The sequence below is a fragment of the Meleagris gallopavo genome, chromosome 11, assembly GCF_000146605.3.
Source record: "Meleagris gallopavo isolate NT-WF06-2002-E0010 breed Aviagen turkey brand Nicholas breeding stock chromosome 11, Turkey_5.1, whole genome shotgun sequence".
In the NCBI taxonomy this organism is placed as follows: domain Eukaryota; kingdom Metazoa; phylum Chordata; class Aves; order Galliformes; family Phasianidae; genus Meleagris; species Meleagris gallopavo.
Genome location: NC_015021.2, coordinates 3754291 through 3776986, shown reverse-complemented (window position 1 = coordinate 3776986; position 22696 = coordinate 3754291). Strand labels below are relative to the sequence as shown.

General features: G+C 35.4%; 1 protein-coding gene across 1 annotated transcript in view; it reads left to right on the top strand.

The window, feature by feature from the left end:
- XRN1 (5'-3' exoribonuclease 1) overlaps window positions 1-15763 on the top strand; it is a 28621-nt gene extending 12858 nt beyond the window's left edge. Inside the window, exons 20-40 of the mRNA XM_019618941.2 lie at window positions 373-471; window positions 620-735; window positions 2865-3011; window positions 3372-3461; window positions 4434-4569; window positions 5247-5303; window positions 5950-6082; window positions 6975-7044; window positions 8164-8389; window positions 9043-9144; window positions 9798-9893; window positions 10124-10238; window positions 10812-10876; window positions 11167-11271; window positions 11650-11775; window positions 12113-12269; window positions 12546-12727; window positions 12940-13053; window positions 13139-13250; window positions 14425-14585; window positions 14785-15763. Of these exons, the coding sequence (XP_019474486.1) occupies window positions 373-471; window positions 620-735; window positions 2865-3011; window positions 3372-3461; window positions 4434-4569; window positions 5247-5303; window positions 5950-6082; window positions 6975-7044; window positions 8164-8389; window positions 9043-9144; window positions 9798-9893; window positions 10124-10238; window positions 10812-10876; window positions 11167-11271; window positions 11650-11775; window positions 12113-12269; window positions 12546-12727; window positions 12940-13053; window positions 13139-13250; window positions 14425-14585; window positions 14785-15075 (2700 nt within the window). The 3' untranslated portion in view covers window positions 15076-15763. The remainder of the gene's footprint in view (window positions 1-372; window positions 472-619; window positions 736-2864; window positions 3012-3371; window positions 3462-4433; window positions 4570-5246; window positions 5304-5949; window positions 6083-6974; window positions 7045-8163; window positions 8390-9042; window positions 9145-9797; window positions 9894-10123; window positions 10239-10811; window positions 10877-11166; window positions 11272-11649; window positions 11776-12112; window positions 12270-12545; window positions 12728-12939; window positions 13054-13138; window positions 13251-14424; window positions 14586-14784) is intronic.
- Window positions 15764-22696: the final 6933 nt, after the last annotated feature.

Genomic DNA, 22696 nt, shown 5'->3' with positions numbered 1-22696 from the left:
GGTAGCTGAAATTTTAAATGGAATATTCCCCAATGGTTAGTCAAAATAGAGGGTGGTTCTGCTATTTCCTGTCCCTGACATTATGGGTGTAAAGTAGTGTAGCTTGAATGGGGGATTATTTTCATTTGTGATGAATGATTTTCAATACATGCAGGTCCTGTTAATGATTGTTTGCTATCCTGGATTCTTTTGCTTTAATGCTGTTTGATTACCTCTGGGACAAAGTACTGCATAGGTCAGGAAAAGATGGTGAATCCTAGGGCATCTCTGTGCATGCTTCAGCAAAACTATCAATAAGGTAGACCTCTGGGCCAGAGTCCCAAAACTGCTGTTTTTAAGTTACACTTCTGCTGTGTTGCATTTCTCTGCAAGGTTCAAGATTCACGTGATGTGATGCCAGAAGGTAGAATTCGTGTAGTTTTCAGTATTCCATGTGAACCTCAGCTTGATCGTCTAATACAGAATCAGCATGTAAGTCCTTGTCTTGTAGTAAAGGCTTAAACACCATTTAAAATAAATTTTACAATTGTTAACATCTTCAAAAAAAATGCTTCCTTCTTATTCATTTGCCCTTTACATGAAAATCCTTATCCTTAAATATTTTTTGTTTGTTTTAAAGAAATACTCTGTGAAGTACAATCCTGCGTACATTTTGGCCAGCCGTCTTGGAGTAAGTGGATATCTAGTCTCCAGATTTACAGGGAGTATCTTTATTGGAAGAGGATCGAAGAAGAAGTAAGTTCATACACAAACCTGTTTACGTATTTTGCCTGTAAGGTAGCTTGTAAATTCTAACACTGTTTTACAGTTCTCTGCTATGTTTTTCATGCTGTTTTTATTCTCAAAGTATAGAACTGATTTGTGATGTGAAACTTTCAAGTATATTGGCCGTAAATTAAATTCACATGCAGTGGGTTTTCCTCTTGTCATAAACATAGAATAATAAAATGGCTTGGGTGGGAAGGGACCTAAAAGATCATCTAGTATAGGGATGTTATCTATTAGATCTCGCTGCCTAGAACTCCTACTAATCTGGCCATGAACACCTTTAGGAATGGAACATGGGCAGCTTCTCTGGATGACCTTTTCCAGTGCCTCACCAACCTTCTAGTAAAGAATTTCTTTCTGAAGTTTAATCTAAATCTACTGTTTTTTACCTTAAAATCATCACCATCTGCCTGTCACTGCACTCCAAGATAAAGAGTCCTTCTCCAACTTTTGAGGGCACTCTGTGGCTGCTGTAAGGTCTCCCTGGGGACCTTACAATGTTAACATCTTGTTAATTTATATTTATTTTAATTGGAATGTTAAAGAAAGATACAAATTGACTTTCCTGGTTAGCTATTTGCTTAACTGAAGCTGGGGTTTGAACTGGCAAATACTTTAGTTCAGTTGTGGCTAAGATTTATTCTGGCTTGGTTACAGGCTTCTGACTGCTGGTTAATAATTGAGTAATATTAAGCTCTTTTTTTACAGAAAAAGCAGTGTTTAAAAATGAGAACAGACTGAGGTTGGGCCATCTTCTGTCCCTCTTTGAAATTAGTGCACCAAATGTATTGACACAGCAGTACCACAGCTTCATCAATTTCCATAAACACATAATGGATCTGAAAAACTGGAGAGCTGTTATGGGAACAGCACTGGGGAAGCAGAATTGGCTGAAACTCTTCTGCCCTGATAAAATTCTTTTTTATTGCTTGCATGCAGCTCAGAGGTGCAAAAGAACACTCATCAGCATGTTTGTACAGTGAGATGTGCCAATCAGTTGTTAAAAAATGAGCTTAGTTTGTATCACTATCTAAATGCTTGTTTGATCATCACACAAAAAAAGGATCCCAGAGCATAGGGAAGCTGCTTACATATAGAAAGTGTGGAATTCATCTAAGTACCTGAAAAAAGTAGGTTTTGAATATCTCTCTTCTGGGCGATAGAAGCCAGAAATCTGCATTAATCAAATAGAGCTTCTGTGTCTTTGTGTTTTTTGAGGAATCTTCTCTCAAGGAGGTGATAATCTTGGTATGTGAAATAAGGCTCCTGGCTTTTTATTGTTGCGTTCACAGATAAAGGCATTATTCAGAGTTTTCACAATGTTTTCTCTGTTTCAGGCAAAACTGAAGGACATTGTGGGTTTTTTTTATTTGATTTTTAACATTTAGTGTAAAATCTAACTAGATCATTAGACTGAGGTATTTTTTCCTAGTTGAGCACCTATCTAGGTGGAACTTAAGTCTCCTCAAAGTCCTTTTTTACAATCATTCTGTGAAAGGAGCCACCAGGTTGCTATATTCAAAACCTTATCAAACAACTGGAAAAGTGAGTTTTGATTTGATACAAATCCTTCCATGTAGGATAAACAACACACATTCTCTTTGCTGCACTGAGAATGGAAAGCTGAAGTGGGATCTAATTTCATTGTACTTATCATTTCTGCTAGTATAAAGGAAAAATAATTGTACTTCATTACATTTAAAAATCGTGCTAATTAAGACAAAAGCTGCTTAAAATATGTAATGGAAGAAATCACTATAGTTCTCTGAACTGTGGTTTCCAGGAACAGCTGAACATGGTATATGAACATCTTCTTATGGTAAAATATGTAGGTTTGTTCCCTTGATTGTTCAGGGGCATCTTTCTACATCATGATAAATGATCAATCTATTGAGCAAATGATAAAATACTCCTTTACCTTAAGGAGCACAGCTAAAGTCCTGTCATATTTACAGTTGTAAACTGTAAAAGTAAATGCTGCAATGAATATGGCTTTTCTGTGATTTAAGATAGAGTGTGTGTGTGTGTGTGTGTGTGTGTGCGTGCGTGCCTATGCACACGTTATTGCAAGCTAATTAACTTCTTCTTCTTTCCAGTCCTCATGGAGATCACAAAGCAAATGTGGGGCTAAACCTTAAGTTCAATAAGAAAAATGAAGAAGTTCCTGGCTATACTAAGAAAGTTGGAAGTGAATGGATGTATTCTTCTGCAGTTGAACAGCTACTTGCAGAGTATTTAGAAAGGTAGATGCTGGATGTGAACTTGATCTAAACTATCCAACTGCATGACAGTCATATGATTTTTTTTTTGTCCTCTGGGCATAGGTCTTCTAAGAACTGAAGAGTTTGCCTTTTGTGGTTGCTTGATGAAATTCTCTGCTTCCCAATATTCTCCTTACAGTAGTCTCTCCTTCTAGGGAGAAGCGTAGTTGAGGATAGAAGAATTTTGTCAGCAGCTTGTATTTGGCAAGTTGACAGAAAGTCAAAAAGTAATTTGTCTGGAATCCAGAAGTTTCAAATCCCATCCAAGTTTATTTTCATTAAGTTTTTTGGTTTGTCTGCCAACATGAAACTAAATCTCTCCTCATTTTGTTCAATATTTAGGGTCCCCGAATTGTTCAGTTATATAGCCAAGAATAGCCAGGAAGATATATTCTATGAAGATGACATTTGGCCTGGTGAGGATGAGAATGGGTAAGCCATCTCCTCTTTTTTCTGGAATAAGCGTTAAGGCTGGCAGTACTGAAATTCATGGTGGCAGCTAAGTAACTGAAACAGTGCTATTGCTTGAGCAGCATGATTGTCAGTGATTGGTCTGAAAAAATGATCAAAATGTTGTGCTTTTCAGTTGTGGACTCCAAGTATTTGTCAGACTGCTATGCCAAGAGTAATAATAAATGAGACACGTAGCTTTCTGTGGCTGCTTCAAAATGTTTGCTTTTATTGCTAACTTCAGTATAAGTAGTTCACAAAGTAATGACACTTTTTTTTTCATTTTTGGAAAATAAGCAGTAATTATTTTAAGTGCTTAAGGTCATATTTTTATTCTAAATCTGGGTGCCAATTTTAGTATTTATTCAGTCAGCATCATGGAAGACGGGGATCCACCTTCATTCCAGATGCAGTATAGTAACATTGAAAAAAAAAACAAAAAAAACAGCCTTTATTGTTAGGTAGTGAGACATTCATGGACTTTTCAATCCTTAGAATTTCAACTTTGTGCTCCATTTACATTCAGAGGCATGCCTTGAATTTCTTTTTTTACTATTCTGTGAGAACTTAGTGCAGAATCTTTAATCACAGCTGGACACAGTTAGTTGTTCAGATGCAAACATAATTTATTAAATACTCTTTTATAACTTCCTGGGTTTGTTGTTGTTGTTTGTTTTTTGTTGGGGTAAAACTTAAGACTGTAAGTTTGAAACAGTACTGCACCGTTCAGTTAGGCTTGGTGTTTTTAATGTCTCTTGTTAAGTCATAGAGTACTTTTAGATCATTTATGGATGTATACAAGCATTGTGCCTATATCAAAATACTTCAGTATTAAAATCAAGGATCCTCATAAAATGCCTTGTGTGTGTGTGTGTGTGTGTGTGTGTGTGTGTGTGTGTGTGTGTGCATATATATATACTTGAGAGATTTAAATTCATTTCCTCTTTTATTTAGAGCTGAGAAAGTTCAAGAAATTGTTGCCTGGTTGAAGGCACATCCTGTCTCTGCTTTATCTCGCTCATCTTGTGACTTGCAAATTTTGGATGCAGCTATTGTTGAGAAAATTGAAGAAGAAATAGAAAAATGCAAGGTATGCAGCTCAATGCCACTGTCAGCAGTGATGAACCAAAAACTGATTGCTTGTTATTTTCCAAGGTCTTGAATTAGAATAAGCAACTGGAAGATTACTTGTCATTCCAAAAAAAGCATATAAAACGTAATGTAAGATACAAATTTGCATTGTAAATTGACACAGAAATTCAGAAGAGCTCATTCTTGATCTTCCTGATTAACTCACTGTTTTTGAGGTGATTCTGCAGCAATAGGCTGTACTCTGAACTCTGCTTTTTGGTGATTTCAGAAAGGAACAGGCATCAGTATATATTATGGTCAACTGAAGTGCTGTTTCCAAGTACACTAATAGCTCTTTTTCCCTTGCTTTTCTCTTTTGTGAAAACTCGTTTAGTGAGGAAAATTAGAAAGCTATTTTCTCAGGACCACAGATCAAAAAAGGTGCCAAAGGAGTTACTAAAGCCAAAGGTAAAGGCAAAGATAGATGAAAAAAAACAGGCTGATTTCTTTGAAATTATTTGTGGGGACACAAATTAGTGTGAGTTCTGGCATTAGACGATGCACGCTCTTCAAAAATATTCAGTTATATTTTAAAAATGAAGTTTAACCAACTTAATTGTACAGGTTTCACAAAACCGCCTTCTTCACAAAGAACTCTACATTGTTTATTCACGTTTTGTTTTACCTTTCCTTTAGCAAAGAAAGAGCAACAAGAAGGTGCGAGTAACTGTGAAACCCCATTTGCTATATAGAGTAAGTGACGTGAAACATTTTTGTTTGAAATGAATGTTGTTGGGATCATTGTTACTTTAACTTAGCTTTTCAATTCTCAGAAAGCAGAATTTTAGAACACTATTTGTGGACAATGAATTTTCTTATGCCTCCTAGAAAATCAGCTTTAAAGTGGCAGTCTCTCTCTAAAAGGAGAGAATTTTCTGCTAACTACAAACTCATTCATGTACATATACTCATTCATAACTTTCAGTTCTTCTCTTTCTTCTGACTTTCAGACATTCATTTCTCATGGGCTGTATAAGAAATGCACTTTTCATTTGTCTCTTCTTCCCTGTTTTCCTTTTTGTTCTGTTCTTGTTATATGATCAGCTGCTCATCTTCCCTGCTATTTCTCAGATACTCACCTATGTTACTCATACAGGGATGATACACTTGGTGGTTTTAGATTGTCTAAACTGGTCCCCTCGTTTGTCTTAAATCATGCACAGTGCTGCTGTTCCTCAAGCAGTGAGTTGCAGTAAATAATTTTTAAAATTGCATTGTGTCTGGATGGAAAGGATTCTATTTTTTTTGTTTGTTTGTTTTCGGAGTTTGTTTTACAGTGTGTTTCAGGTAGTGTTATAAATGTGTTTTGATTGTAATCCCTTTTTTTTATTCTTTTCAGCCTTTAGAACAGCAGAATGGAGTTGTTCCAGATAGAGATGCAGAGTATAGGCTGTTTGACCGTGTTGTCAATGTAAGAGAGAACTTCTCTGTACCGGTTGGTCTTCGAGGTACCATTATAGGAATTAAAGGAGGTAATATTTTCTTCTTAACTGTAGCATTAAAGTTTTATAATAATTAAGGTAGGGATGTGAAACTAAGCTTCATAGAAGGGTTGTTTTTTTTTTTGTATAACAGTGGTAAACACCTATATTTCTCACCTATGAAACATATGCAACTTGAAGCCACTATTTACTGTTCTTCCTTCTTAAAGTGAAGAAAGCATTGAGATCAGTGAGAAAGAACACGGGCTGCAAAAAGAACTAATTGAAATTTTTAAAAAAGGAGTAGAAACAATAGGAGCATTTCATTGAATGTACAATTTTATCACATGATTTTTGTCTTTTTTTTTTAATTTGGATTTTACTTTATTTTACTCTTTGAATTCTGTTAAGTGACATGGATTTACAACTTCTTTGATGAGAGGACTGTCTGTTTCAGGTAAACAAAAAGATTTACCTGGGCAGATGGGATGTAAAAGTTTGAGATCTAGTAATAGAAATTGTTAACATGGTATTAATCTATCATTATGCAAGAAATAATCACTGGAGGTAATGCTGAAGATGTCCATTTCTCATTGCCTGAATGTAAAGAATGCCTTGCATCCTTTTTTCTGATGATTTCTGACACCTGTGATATACTGCTGTAGATCACCTGCAGTATCAACAAATCATGCAGGTTGATAAGTTGTTATGTGCAGTGTATTTCTGATAAAAGTATATCTTAACAGGGCAGCCATATTTGACTTTCTCTGGGGAAGCATTTCTGAATTGTTGTTGATAAAATTCCTAATTTAAAGAACAAGGATTTCTTTTAGCTAAATGACTTATATTTTCATTATTTACTGCATAACTGATGATTTCGTAGTTTAGATTAAACAGCTACTTGTCACAGACATAGTATGACATTTTATTTCATTTTCTGTAGCCAGTAGAGAAACAGACGTGCTCTTTGAAGTTTTATTTGATGAAGAATTCCTTGGAGGCCTAACTATAAGGTTTGTGCAGAGGATTTCATAGCCATTTCCATAGCCGTTTCATTGTTGGCCTCTGGTTTCAGTAGTCCAGTGGTTTTAGATGCCTTTTTTTTTGTGAGTTGTTTTTTATTTGAGCTTTATTTCTTAATTATAATTGTGGTTCTTTTTCTCTTTGAGTAGGAATAATTTTTATGAAGGGAAATGCTTTTAAGTTGGATTTTGTTGTTTTTCCAGAGTTCAAAGCTACTAACTTTTAGAAGACAGATATGAATGCGCTAGATTGAAATGTCTTTTTTAAACAAATATATATAGAACAGGTTATTATCAGTGTGTGTTTAATGTGTAGTTAAAAAAACAGACTTGGTAATCATCTGCTTCTCTGAAAAAGGGACTCTGAACAATTAAAAATTGGTACTTGGCACTAAATTACTTGCCTTTTAAAAGCTTCAACTGTTCTTCAGGTGGAGGCATATTGATGTTTTTAGTTTAGAGTGCAATAACTCTTCTGTGTTTAAGTAATTTACTGAGTAAATTACTTAAATCAGTAAATAAGTGCAGTAATTTACTCAGTAGTATTCATTTTACTGTTTTGTTTTGGTTATTTTTGCATTTAGACAAGTTAATTTCTTAAGACAAATTAGAAGAAAATCTTGCCTATTCCCTGCATTTAGCATGCATAACGCAATCCTATTCCTTTCAAGAACGTGTCCTGTAGAACAAATTAACTTTACTATCAAGAATTATATAAAACTGACTAAATGATTCTTGACTTCAGATTATTGTTCTGCCACTGGCTTTAGCTTTCACCTCAGGAAAAGAATTATTTTCTGGTTCATATATATACATTTTTTTACAAAATACTTACTACAGAATTATGATATATTTCTCACTTTTAAAATTTGAGGTTAGCACTGAAAGATGCAGTATAAAACCAGTATTTGAAAGCCAGAGGCCAAAGAGGAACACAACAGATGGGTTTGATGTTGCATGTAAAAGTACTAGATTTTAATATGATTTTCAACCTCTGATGCTCAAACTTGAGTCATCTTTTTGTATAGAGGCAAGAGCATTGTCAAATCAGATGTATTTAAATGTCAGTATTTAAATGACATCAAATAAATATTGTTTGCTCTGCTTAAGGTGCTCACCTGCCAGAGGTTATCGTCTGCCATCAAGTGCCTTAATTAACCTGTCTCATGGTGTTCGGTCAGAAATGGGAAATCAAAAACTGACGGCCATAGTTAAACCTCAGCCAGCTGTGAATAACTACAATTCATATGCATCTGATCTAACATCTGTATGCTCACAAAAAGTACATCTGGGAGGCCTCAACCATTCCCCTCGCTCCCTTTTTGTTCCTACTCAAGTAAGACTTTACTTTCATTTATATGTGGTACATATATGATATACATAGTTTTTGCATGGAAGCTAACTTGGCTGTTATCCTTATTGGTAGTGAAAAGTATTAGTTTTATGTCAGTGTATTATAAGTAGAATAGCTCTTACCTTGGATAAATTAATTTATTCAGTAATTAAAGAGACCAGACATTTCTTTCTGACAATTTTCTGCTTTATCTGAATAGCTTTGACTGGATTTCCAAAAAGCAAATATTCAGATCAGAGCATTGATGCTGCAGCTGGTTTTAGCAAATAGCTTGGTTTGGCAGAGATGCAGTTATTTCTTAATGCTCTGTTCCTTAATGTTTGCTATAGGCCAAACTTGTACCCCTGCTCAGAAAGACAAGATGTGATTTTTTTTTTTTAATTTTGTATTTTGGTTATGATTACTTCAGAAATGAAGTAAAGCAGGAAAAATGACAGATGAATTCGGGTTCTCATCAGTTTAATTAATCTTTCATTTTTAATAAGTGACTTTAAAAAATGTAAGCATAACTGGTAACTAAATGTTGATAGATGTGTTGGAGAAGAATTGCATTGTATTTTCTAAATCTATAGAAGAGTACTATTCAAAAGAAAATTTAGAGTGATGACACACTTCAGCTTTTTCTCTTGATTTAGCAGCTGAATGGAAGACAGCATTACAATCTCAGGGCTGAAAATCAGGGGACCTCCAACTCACCCCACAAAGGATCGTTTCTGAATAGCAATCAGAAAAATAAAGTGAGTGTCCTCATTCATTTAATATTTTGGCTACTGTTTACAGCACCCGTCCTTTTTCATTGTATGCAAACACCTGATATAAGAAACCAAGGTGTTTTAGTCCACGTGCAGACTGGGGCAGAACTTGTCTCAGTTCTTGCATAAATGAAAAAATCCTGTATTACCTCATTCAGATTCTTGATTTTCAAAACAGTTATTGTTTGTGTATGTAGGCTTTTGTTTTGTGGTGGTATACCTGTAAAGTTATGAAGCAGTTAAGCATGGTAAGGCCTTAAAAGTAAATCATTATTTATAAAATGAAAGCATATTTTCAATATGAGAGCATGCTTTCAAAAGCATTTTAAATTATCATCTGAATTCAATTATAGTCAGTGATCTTTTCTATGTTGGTAACTTATGAAAATTGTAAGTGAGCAAGGAAAAGCAATCTCCAACACCAGGCTCATTACAACTGAACAGTGATTCTTTGGAAAATATATTGCATAAATACATTGTAGCCCATCACACATTAAATACCCACAAATTCTTCTAATGTAGGTATGAGAAGTTCTGTTTTCTGAGCACTGTTAAACTGGGCATTTCTGGAATGTAGTTGCATATGACTAGCTGCTCAGAAGTTGAGTTTATTGGGTAATTGTTTCTTACTTTGTCAGGCACAGAATAAGCAAGATGATGAATTTTGCAATATATGGCAATCATTGCAAGGTTCTGGGAAGTCTCACCATGTTCAGCAAAACATACATGAGAAGGTAAGTGTATACACTTCTAAACTAATCTCTGGATTCAAAATATGAAGGTTCTTAATTCCCTACATTATTTCATTACATCAGAAGGACTTACCAGGTAGTGTTGCAAATAAGTTCTGTCAGTCAAAATACTGTTGCACAGGATATGTGGAGAGCAGGAAAGAGGCAATGAAAATGTTATGTAAATGATAGATACTAGCTTCCTTGTTAAGGTTTGATGTTGGAAATTCTAGGGTGCAGTTCTACCTCAGGAAATCAAGCTGGGATCTGGCAGTCAGTTCTATAAGCCAGGCTTCAATGATGGCAGCTTTAGAAGTCAGCAAAGAAAACAGGAGCCATATAAAAAATGTAAGTACTATAATTAAAAACTTCATTTGAGAGGACTTAGTTACTTTATCTGTTTTTCACTGAAATGGCTATTGAGTGTCTTTGCAGTTACTGACAGGAAGTAAAAATGCATTATAGTTATACAAGCACTATTTGGTACATGTTATTGTCAGATACTGTCGCTGGTGTGTGTATATAGCTAATCCACATTTAATCCCAAACCCTTCAAACCAAGTTATTCATCATTCTGTTGAGTTTCCTCTTAAGTGACTCTGAAAAACAAAAAGCAAACAGAGAAACAGCCAAACAAAAAAAACTTGGACTTTGAAAATACGATTACATGAAGTAATCATGTTTGTAGAACATAAAAATTGTCACCACATGCTTTGTTTTCATGTATTTTACCCTATAAGAAAACCATACACCAAATAACCGTAAAAGTATGGATTGGAGACGTATGATGCAACCATTCAAATTAAAGCAACTCTCTGTACTAGTATAGTGTTGTTAGGTTTTGGTTTGGTTGTTTGGATTCTTTGTTATATTTTGTAATGTTCTTAAAAACTGTTTTTTATTCTTATTCTCTATTTGTAGTTAAGGAAGATTCCAGATTTACAAGGGGTGAAAGTCAACTCCATAATAAAATATCAAACAAACAGGTAATTTATTCTATGCTGAGTAAATGTTTTCATGTCTTTTCACTATACTCTGATCAGAGTAATCATTTTAAGGACATATTAACATATTAGAGCATTAGGAACATGATGATGATAACAAATGATTTTCCTATTCATCTCAGGGGGTAAAAGCTGTATTGTAACAGGAGAACACATTTTACTGAAAAAGAATATTAGCTTGTAGAAGCTAATACAGATGCATTTTTTTATTAAATCGCATTATAATAATGTAATGTTAGTATTCAATAATAAATACTGCAGTATTATTTCAGAATTTTGCAGGTATGAATAAGCACAATGTCAAACTTCTGAAGAGAAATGAAAGTGTGCCTGTAATTCAGAAGGCTGCAAGTGATAATCCCTGTACAGGTGGAAAGGTAGGATGTTATATTGATTTTCGTGTGCTTCTTTAATAATATCAGTTTCTCCCTAGTTTTGTTCCCATTATTTCTTCTCACTTGTGCACAAATTGCTGTTTGTAACAGGTGCAAGACAAACTCCAATAACCTTGATCGTTCTTTCAATCATCCCTTCATAGATTGCTTGCACTTTATGTGCAAAACTTGATACGATCTCTGGATGTCTGTTCCCAGTCTAACAAGTCATACTGTGATCTGCCCAAACTCAGAGGGGAAAAAAAAAAAAGTCCTGAATGAGCATAAAATTAATGTCAAACTGATACATCTTTCCTCTTGCATCTACTGGTAATACATGAAGTTGATATTCTCTCTTTTTTTTTTTTAATTTCTCTTTAGAAGGACAGTGAACTTGAAAGCCTTCTAGCTTCTTTGAAAATTTCCAAAGAAAATGAAGTGCAGACTTCTTCCAAGGAAGCAAGAGCTACAAATGAAGAACATCTATCACCACAATCATTTGCCATGGTCTGTGTACTGCAGGAAGCATTATGTGGCACATTAGCTTCTGCTGTCTTATCATCAATGCTTTTATTATGAGAAACTCCAGGAAACCTCATTCAGCCTTCTTGAACATATTGATGAGCTTCTAATCAGCCACTCTTAAAGAAAATTAATGAACACATTTGTAAAGATGCTGTTATCTGTGCTTTGTTAAAAATGCAACTGATAGAAAAACAAAAAGGCAGATTTGGTGTAATACTGATTGTAGTATTGAATTTGTAGTACTTGATTGTAATATCCAGAATGAAGTAAGAAGGTTGAATGCTATCATGTCCCTGAAAAGTTTGTTTTATTTTTACAGAAAGGAACACAGATGCTGAAGGAAATTTTGAAGATAGATGGCTCTGACCTGGAAACAAGGAATGAAGTGAAATCCCAGGTTAATGATGTTCCTGCTTCCCCTGGTAGACAGGATTGCCATGGAGCTGCACTGCAGTATAGACAAACAAAAAAAATGGGTATGTTTAGACATCAGTGTAATAGAGAGCTTCAGTATGCTTCAGTATGTGTTTTCAGAATGAAATAATTAAATATCCATATTTTTCTATTCTACTATTTTATTCAGCATTAATATACTAATATATACTTTATACACACTCTCCCATTTTGTTCATCAGATGTAAAAATACCAGAAAAAAAACAAATATGACTCATGTAATGCTAATAACAAAGTTACTCTTCTTTCACTGCAGGAAATATTTGTGATACAGCTTTTTTTTTTTTTTTTTAATCAGCTGCTTATATGAACAATCCTCATAGCACTGGAGGCCCTCAGAGTACACCAGCATTGGAACCTGGAGGTCACCCCTTTGTTGGTCAACAATCCACATTGTCTACTCCTGTTTCTGAACTTTCTCGTATTTGTTCTCTTGTTGGAATGTCACAACCTGATTTCTCTTTTGTGAAAACACCACAGGTAAAACTCGTTTTCTGCAAAAGTTCAAGGTCTCAGCTTGGTTTCCATTGCCCTTTATTAAACATCTGGACTGAGTACTGAAATCTATCTAAAAATAAAACTTAGCTCCTTTTGTTCCCATTTTTTTCAAAGCAAACAATAAAGCCCCTGTTTCCATCTCACTGTTTGTCTGCAGTACAAATGCCCTGAAAAATCTTGTTTCATTTTTCCAGACTATGACCGTTTGTCATATCAAATTATCCAATGGATTGTTGGTTCATGGACCACAGTGTCATTCTGAAGCTGAAGCAAAGGAGAAAGCTGCACTTTTTGCTTTACAGCGTTTGGTGAGGACAGCAAAGAATCTTCTAAAATGTTTGTCTCTGTAGCATTGGTCTGCTTGTAATCCATCATTTGCTTATTTTTTCAAAGAGCTCTGTAGGAGTTAACTTGCCTTTTCCTCCACCGATGTTTCCAAATTACCAGCCACTAGGAGTTCCTGTGCCACCTGGATCTATTCCTCCAATCTTTCCACAACCCCCTGGTAAGCATTTGACCAGTACACATTTCAGATATTGTCATGATTGCCTGTAGTTGTAATAGTTCTTTGTATGAAAACAAGTGCCTTTCAGAAAGCCCTGTTTTTGGTCATCTTGTAATGTAGTCTTACATTTGAACTGCTTTGAAAACAGTGCATGAACCTCTTCTCATCAATATGCAAATCATTTCAGAGAATCATGCATCTCCTGACTCTTGTTTCTTCTTTCTTTTCCTTTATAATGTAATTATGTTAGTAGGTGTTTTTTTCCTTCAAAAAAAAAAAAATAAGTCCAAAGCTGATACTCACAGTTCAAAATTCAGAAGATATTCCTTTTTTTTGTTTTTTTTTTAATTATGTGGGTTTAGTGGTTTTCAGGCTTGGCTTTCCAGGTGTTAGTAATTTTACTTGTTCAGAACAAACTTTCACTGAAGTGCCGCATCACAATCCTGTTGTATACTGCAAAACATTATCCTGGTAAATAACAAGTGTTACAAATCCTGGTGGCATTTCTGTCTTCACTATTTTGTACCAGAGTAAATTGTATTTTGTATCATCCTCACTGCTTGTAATTAGTCAGCACAACTGCAGTATCCTAGTAACCCACACAGCAACTGCTACATCTTTCATCCACTGAGGGTAGAATCATAAAATATCCGGAGTTGGAAGAAACCCAAAAGACTAATTGAGCCCAACTCCTGACTTAGCACAGGACCATCTAAAAATTAAACCTTATGCTTTAGAGCACTGTCTAAATGCTTCTTGAACTACTTCAAGCTCAGTGCTTCTGGCCTCTTCCCTGGAGAGTGTGTTTCAGTGCCTAGCAACCCTCTAGGAGAAGAACATTTTCCTAATAGCCATTCTTAACTTCCCCTGACTAGTATAGTTCACTTGGCTAAAGATGTGAAAATCTGTGCAAATTTATGTCTACTCTGAAATACAGATGTAGCAGCTTAGTGCTGTCACCTAGTTGTACTCTAAAAGCAGAACTGTTTAGTAGTTGTTTTATTGTTTTTGTTGTTGAAAAATCAATAGCTACCTATTTTCAAGCAAGTATGAAGAAAATAAGGCATTACTGGAGAGAGAACGTGTAGAGAAATGTCACTAGGATGCTTTGGGTTTGGGGGAATTGATATGGTCTTTATGAGAAAAGAAAGCTAAAAGATATTCATTTTCACAGCTAATATAATACCTCCATCATCTCACATGTTCGGTCCAGTGTCCTGGGGAACTCCAGTGCCTATTCATGGCAAACACTATTATCCTGGTTCCTATCCAGGAAATGTGTCCCTTGCAGGAACTATACCTGTTGGTTCTCACAACCAGTTTATACCTCTACAGGTAAGTTTGGCAGATTTGTCTTAATATTCTACTTTTGTAAAACTATACCTATGTGATGAATACGACACCTCCACTGTGAAGAACTGATTAGTGTTAGAAAATTATGTTTAATATTTGTGTGCATGTTTTCTAATAGTGGAATATTTGCAATTTTTTTAAAAGAATGCATTCTTTTAAATAATATTTATTTAATTTAAAGGTAACTAAAAAAAGGGCTGCTAGCAAGAAAAACTTTGAGTTCAAGGAGTTTCAGAGTTCCCCTCAAGCTGCACCACTAAAGAATGAACAGCCAGTGTCTTCTGACCACATTCAGCAAGATAGTTCTTCAGCTCCTTTAAAATCTCCTCAAGCTGCTCAGTCTTCTGTTTCATTTCAAGACAATGTGGCTACTCCAAGCGTTCCTCGTAACAAATCAACACCAAATACTTCCAGCAAGCGAAAGCCAAGAAAGCTGGCTGTCAATTTTGGCACACCAAAATCTGCAGAATAAATATGGTAGCTAGGTGTATTTTATTTTTAACTCTTCCCCCAATGTTAAATCATTTAAAAAAATCAGAAAGCTCTACTAAAAAGACCAGCCACTTTAAGTATAATATAGAATGAAATACATTTTATTCGCTGTGAATTTCAGATTATGGAGATTGAAAATGACATTAAAACTTAGTTATTTTAACCTAAATTAGCAGGAAATGCTGAGTTAAGGTTACCATGCCATTCATTGTGCCTAGGTTTCTGAACAGTGGCTTACTGACTGTACTGGGTGAGCAGCAATAACAGTGGCAACCTTAATTCAGAATTGCTGTGCTTTTTGAGTGGGATATGGAGCAGTAATAAGTTGGGCATCAAATATTGCTTAGCATGACATTTTGTGTTCTAGCTTGTTTTTAAATAGTGTAACAAGATAAAAAGGAAAAAATATTTAAATGCAGTTTTTATATTGGCTTTCCAGGTCCTTTTGAGATGAATCAGTATACCTAAAACTTAGCTACAGTTAAACTGCCAAATTTTCTTCAATTAGTAGATTCTGTGCCAGAGGGAAACAACTTTATAACTTTCAAAAATAGGTATTGCTATGTCTCTGATGGATCAGAGTGGCAAGATGTGCTTGCTGATGCAGATTTCTTTCTAAGAGATCAATTTATAGGATGTACTGAATAAAAATATATTTACAAAGTAGAGACTTCTTTGGTAAAGTTTTTGTTTTTATTTGTTTGCTTCAAAGCTAGAAGCATTAAATTTATTTGTTTTCTGGTAATAAATGGATATCTACTACAGTTTGCATAGTCCCCTAAAATGCCAGCGATATCCTGAAATTTTCTACGTTATAAAATCAAGTTTAAAGATGTCTATCTGTGTAGTATGGCTGTCAAAATTATGCTTACTGAGTCCACTTTTCCCTCCAGTAGTGTGTGCCCTGAAACCTCTACGATATGTTATTTTTATGGCTAGGTGACTTTTAGTATTTATTTTTGGGTTTGTGATAGAAGTTCTGTGTAGCAAAGTTGTCGTTACGTTATCATAAACTATTACTGCTAGTTCCATAACTATATTTATGCAAAGTTGACTTCTATTTTTGGAGGGAGCTATGTTGTAGGAAGTAATTACATCATACTTAGTTCATGTACAAAAAGAGAAGGCTCAAAGGTATGTACCTGTTCATTTTTCGACCGTGTGCTCCGATTTTACTCATATTAATGATAACTCTTCAGTTTAAGAATTTGAAGCCTCAGTTGGTACTATTCATTGGCATTGATTAAATTTCATTTTTCTTCTTTATTCTAGTTATTCAAGGAAAAAATATTTTTCCTCTGAAAATTGAAAGCTGAGAAATAAATTACACTTCAGTGATTTATTTTGTTGTCTCCCAAGCAGTTTTCATGTTGGATCTGCAAGTCTGTAGACTTGCTTTTCAACTCTATTAGAATCAAGTTAAATCCTATAAAAAGGCTACTAGAGGTAAAAAGGTTTTATTTAGTATCACAAACCTTGTAGAATAGTCTATATCCAGTCTTAAAAATGTTGATTGTTGTTTTCTTTATATTCGCTTAGTTTCAAAAAATGATAAAGCCATGTTCCATGAAGGGAAAATGACACAAGTTGGTGATTTATTGTCATTTGCAATATGATACTCGCAGGATGTTTTCATGGCAATACTTCAAAAGCGTTTATATGAAATTCTGTGAGACAAAGGTATCAGTCCCCCATGTCCTATATGAATTACCCGATCATCAGAGAAGGTCTTTTTAGAAACTCCTATGGTAGAGATTAAGCTGCCTTAGATTCTTGCATCACCTGATCTCCCAGATTGTAGTCTCCTTTAAACACAGGTGTCATCATGAAAGACTTAAACAGATATGATTGACAAAGATTTTGTCATTTCAGTTGAAATTCTGAATTTCCATAAAATTACCCAATTTTTATATAGCTGGATAGCCAATTTATGCAGAGTAAAACATATATATTAAGGATGCTATACTGCTAACACCAGTAAACACAGCAATTTTTATTATTAATCACTTCTCGTTTCTAGACTTCGTCCCTCTCTTCTGAAAACATTGCTATATTTAATCTATGTAGCTGGTTAAACACTTAATTCTGTAGCTGCTGCATATCGTATTAGACTTTGGGTTTTAGTATATATATTTATATTCTGTGAAACTGCCTGGTGCCCAGTTAATTACAGTTTTACATGTCCCGGTACATGTGACATCTACATTGACCTATGCCATCTCCCTGTGGCTTCAGTTTCATATTTTAATGAAGTGATTGTTTAATTCATACAGGTATAAATTTAAACATTTGTTTTTCTCATAGATATAAAGTATTTTGTAAGCACTGGAATTTTTCATTAGATCTTATACAGAGCAGTATTTTACTAAAAATCCAAAAGGGAAGACTTTTATGTGCGCATTTTTGTAGTTTCTGATTTTTTTAAAATAACTTTTCATTGTTTATCTGCCAAGTGAAATGTTTTAAATTTGCATATGAATGGATACAGAATGTATTTTTTGTGCTGTTTAGTGTTAGTGTGCATTTGCAGATTTTTAGCATGTACTTGCACAAAGGACTGTGCAAAGATATTTTAAAATATGAATATATGATACACTGAAGGAAAACCATTAATAAGAGTCAAATGCTATATAAACTTTAATGCAATAGAATAATTTTATAAATTGTGTCTGTGTCTGTTTGGATTAAATATTGAAACCAAAAAAACATATTTTCACTGTTTTATTTTCAAATACTATGTGGGAATTTCTGTATGCTTCAAATGGGAATTTTAAGATATAAATTCAATCTCATGAAGACCAAGTTTGTTATTCCCAGAAATGGCAAATGTGCATCTCCTCAGAGCTATTTCTTGATGGCTTTCAACAGGTGTTCACTTAAAGATTGGAATCTTGTTTAAATGGCTGTTGGTCGGTTTGAAATCAAAAGCATTTAACTAAATGGCGATCTTCTGAAATTTCTTTGGCATCTGTCACTTGTTAGATTAAAAAAAAAAAAAATCTAATGCTCTGCAGCAAGTTCAGTCCTAGTTATTCTTGTCAAGGTGCAAAAATAGCTGTCAGCTGAAGAACAGGAAGAGCCATGGATACCTGGAAATACTTGATAACTGAACACTGCCTTTTTCTGTACCTGAAAGAAAATATTATGCTGATATTTCTGCTAGAGTAGAGTAAGTTTAGGTACCTTATTTGTAACAAGGCTTCTAAATGAAGCATATTGGCGAACTGCACCAAAATAAGGTAATGTGATTATATTTGTCAAGAAAGAAATTGTGAAGTATGTTTCATAATTAGATTTCCTCATCCATAATAATAGCAGGTTTTTGAAACTGCCAAATTAACATCATTAGATATCATTTTAGAGGGTAAATACATCTCTGACTTTGTATAGAATGTATATAAAATATGCTGAATGTAATTTTTTCTCTAAGAGTATGTTCAAACTTTACTTGTTCCCTTGTAATGCATAATGAACACTGTAGTCTGTAGCCATGCTTATTAATTTTTAGTACCTTTGATTGTGACATACAAATTTTGTTAGGATCTGTCTTTTGCAGAAATCTGGTATTTTCCTTTTTACAGGTTATTATGTGAATTAGCATGATTAAAATGACTGGTATAGAGATTGGAGCATACTCTTAACATTACCAACTATTTAACTTAATGTAACTGTAAACGCAATGTGACTGTATTCTGTGCAGAACTGCAGTCAAGTCTTGGTACATTCAGGTCACATTATTCAACCTGAAGATGCCAGGATATGGTCTGCATTTCTCAGCCTGTCCTGCAAATTAATCAGCAGATTGTAGGTACTTCAGATGCCCTATATGGCATTTTCTGCCCTGTTCTGTCTCAATACTCAGCACTTAAGAGAATGAACTTAAGTAAAGGGATAACTTTAAAACATATTGGTTTGTGCATAATAAATCTTGCATAGCCATTCCCATTCAAAAATTAAGTTACTCTTGTTCAATTTAGTTTAGTTCATTTGAATGACTGCACAAATGATCCCTAAGAGTGAAGAAACTCAAATCTAGGACTGGTTACTTTCAGTAAGGTGTCTCTTCTCTCCCCTGTTTTGAGAAGTGATCTGCATAGATGTTCCATAATCGTCCTTCTTTACTATGGAGAGAGTTATGTTCTCTTTCTGTCTCTGGAAAAGAGACATGGTGACATCATGGGCACAGATGCAGGTTGAGTAAACATTTTGGCCCAAAGAATCCAAATTTAGGTGCATGAAGACGTTTAATATTGAGACTGTAACCGCTACATATTTGGAGGAATCAGATATCATGAGGTAAGTAGCTGTTGATTATTAACAAAAGAAGCCATCATTTCAACAGAGGTTCTTTATTACTGCTGATTTTTACATACTTCTCTGTGATTAAAAACTGGCCTGTTTTATCTCTGCCGTGAAGGAGAATACAAATCAAAATGAACATAGGTAGTCCACAGGTCAAGTGTTAACAGTTAACCTATCATTTTAGAGGACAGAGAAAGCATTTTCCATTAAAGCTAATTATTTTTTTTCCAATAAAATTTGGTCAGTGATCATTAATGCATCAGCATTGCTTTATGAAAGTTGATAATGATCCTTAATCCTCTATTTTTTGCATCAGGAAGACTGAGGCTGGCAATCCAAAGCCAGTATGTAATTTCTGTGCCAATAACTGGCAATAAAAATCATAGTCAGAAACCTTGTTGGGATCATAGGGTGAAGCAAGAACAATTGTATGCCTCCAGCATACCCATTCTCTTGTCCTTAAGCTTCACTGATAGTCATTTCACTTTTTTTTTTTTTTAAGTCTTTCCTTTGAATTTCCAAACTTTGAAATCAGTGTTCTTTCAAAGAGCTGTTCAGCCCTGGACTTTCCATGTTCATTACTCATAGATACATAAATAGAAACAGTGCATACACACAACATAATTTCCTTTGTTTTGACAGACATTGTCTTGCATATACACATAGCACGTGCCCAAACATGGACATCACTTGCATAAGTTTAAAAGCATGGGCAAACAATGGAATGTTAGCAAGTATACCACTTCTCATTTCACTTGCTTTGTTAAATAAATTATTTTAAGACATGAGTGACTTAAAACTTTGTCCTATGATCCGCCTTAGTCTCTGTCAAAGGTTACTTCTTTTGGATAGCTTGTGGAAAGGAAGGACTGCTTGTGTCCCAGGCACTTCAATGCAAACCTTTATGTATGTGGGCAGTTGTGATATGTAGTTCTGTAGTGAAAATACTGGTTGTACCAGCCTCATGTGACTTGTTCCCACTTGATTGTGCCAAATTGTGGACAGACTCTTTGTATTGCTGCATTATGAATCAAGTAATTCACCTGATTGAAACTTTGCCTCATGTTATTTTTCAGCTCGATCAGCTCGCTGAGGAACCACAGGAACAGCTGTGTTGGTAAAACAGATGAAAGTGGGAGGGCAGGATTATTTAGCAAGAGTGAACCTGCTCAAGAAATATCCAATCACTGCCTACCACTCACTCATGAAGCTAAAATGCTAGATTAGCTGATGTGGTGATATTGTCTCTTGATTTCAAGAAGAGTGGTAAATTCTGGCAGGTGGACAGGAGGAACTACCAAGAACCATCGTATGGTAAATCGTCGAAGTAAAATTTGCTAAAAGTTCATCTCTTCCGCTTTGGGTCATCTGTTAATTTTCCAGGAGAAGCTTGCAGGATCATCTATGTGAGATAAACAACCAATAGCAAAATAGGGAAATTCTTAAAAGCAAACTGACTGAAGACACTGAGGTAAATACGTAACATTAAAACTTCTTAAAATGCTAGAGCTAAAGAAATGGATACAGAGTTTGATGAGACAAAATACAGGTAAGGAAAGGAATGGAACTTAAAGGGAAAAAAAAAAACAAAACATGAGTTACAGGCTTTGGGTCTTGCTCTCCTTGGTTCTGGTTGCTGAAGTTCTGTTAGTGATGCCAGCACCAAGTTTGATTCATACTTGAAGCCTGGGTGTTTTTCTAGTAATTCCTGCTGGATCTGCAGCATTCCCAGCTCTCATGACCTACTGTGACTTGGATAACTGAAAACCCTTGTTGCTGACAGAACCATGCTAAGCGTGATGACTTCTCTTATATATACTCAAATTCCTCATGATGCGGGTGTTGTCAGTGTTGCCAGAGATTATTTTGTTATCCCTGATGTTCTGCTGTTTGGAATAATAACTCCTTTCCTTTGCTCACAGTACTGGATGGGTTCCTGGAGTGCCTCCACTCCTTCACTGGGTTTGATATTCCAATAAGAGATGAGAATTGTGCTTTCCAGAGACCAAAGAAACTGAAGATTCCAGCACAGAAGATACAGAAGTGTGGGAAACTGGTGCTGCAGTAATTGGTACATGACTCCAGGTGTGTGAAATCTCTGTCTTTTGGAACAGCAAAAAAAACCAAACCCAAACACATGCATGCTCTCATTTACATAGGAAGATGAGGATGGTAGCTTAGAGTCTGCAGGTTTAGTATCAGTGTTACAGTGCGATATAAAAGACCTTTGAAGAGTGTTAGTACACCCTTACTTCAAATTGATGTTTCTGGCCTCTGCTAAGATGAACATGGGTCTTCTGTGTATGTTTGCGATCGGATGTTTTTTCTCTAAAGGTAAGAGGTTTTGGATAAACAGATAGCATTTGTGTGGAAATAATATTATTTATGACAAAATCACATAAGTTTGTGCCAGGTAAGTTGTGTATGGGCAAGCTGCTTCTGCCTGAGAAAACTCCATTGTGTTGCATTTCTTTTACCACACTGCAACTGGAACAATAATATAAAATTAGTATTTCATAAGGCTCTTTTATAAATTGAGCAATTCTCTTACACGTGCTACATAACTGAGATTATGTACAAAGAGTAGCTATACAAGTTGGATCACTTTATTTTCTTCACAAAATATGAATGATGGCTCTTTTCAAGACCTACCTAAGTTATTGTTAAAATGCTCAACGGAATTTAAGACGATGGAAGCATAGATTGGCATACGTTGGAAGAGTTTCTCCCCCCTGCTGCAGGCAGGGTTGCAGGCAGGTTTATCTTAAGTACATAATACCTTTAAAGCTGAATAAAAGGCCGCTGTTTTCAATGCAGAAAGGAAGAGTTTGTAGCTTTCTCAGGAGTCGTTCCCAGGGGAGGAGGATCCCAGCCCCACTCCTGGGTGCCTGAACCTTTGTTCCAGTGACCTCTGCTGCTATTGCTATTCCTGGTTTAAAGGTACAACCTGAGGAAGTTATCCCTTTTATTTGTTTGCAATGCAACTTTTCACGAGTCTAAGGGGCAAAATATTTTCAATGCTGTTTTGTTTTTCCTATTCTAATTAAACGAGAGGTTAAAACGACACGACCAATTCTTCTAATTAAACTCTGGGGCTAAGACTAAGTTTTCCTAGTGTCTGTCGCGGGGTAAGCCTATCAGCGCATTTCCGATGGCTCTGTTTAAAGCAGCCACCCCATCTGCGGGTGTAGAGGGCACGTTTCTGGCACCGCTCAGAAACAGCCGGGCAGCGCGCAGCAGGTGCGCGCCCGTTCCGTGCCGCCCCAGGCGCGCTCGGCCCCGCCCCAGGCCTCAGGCCA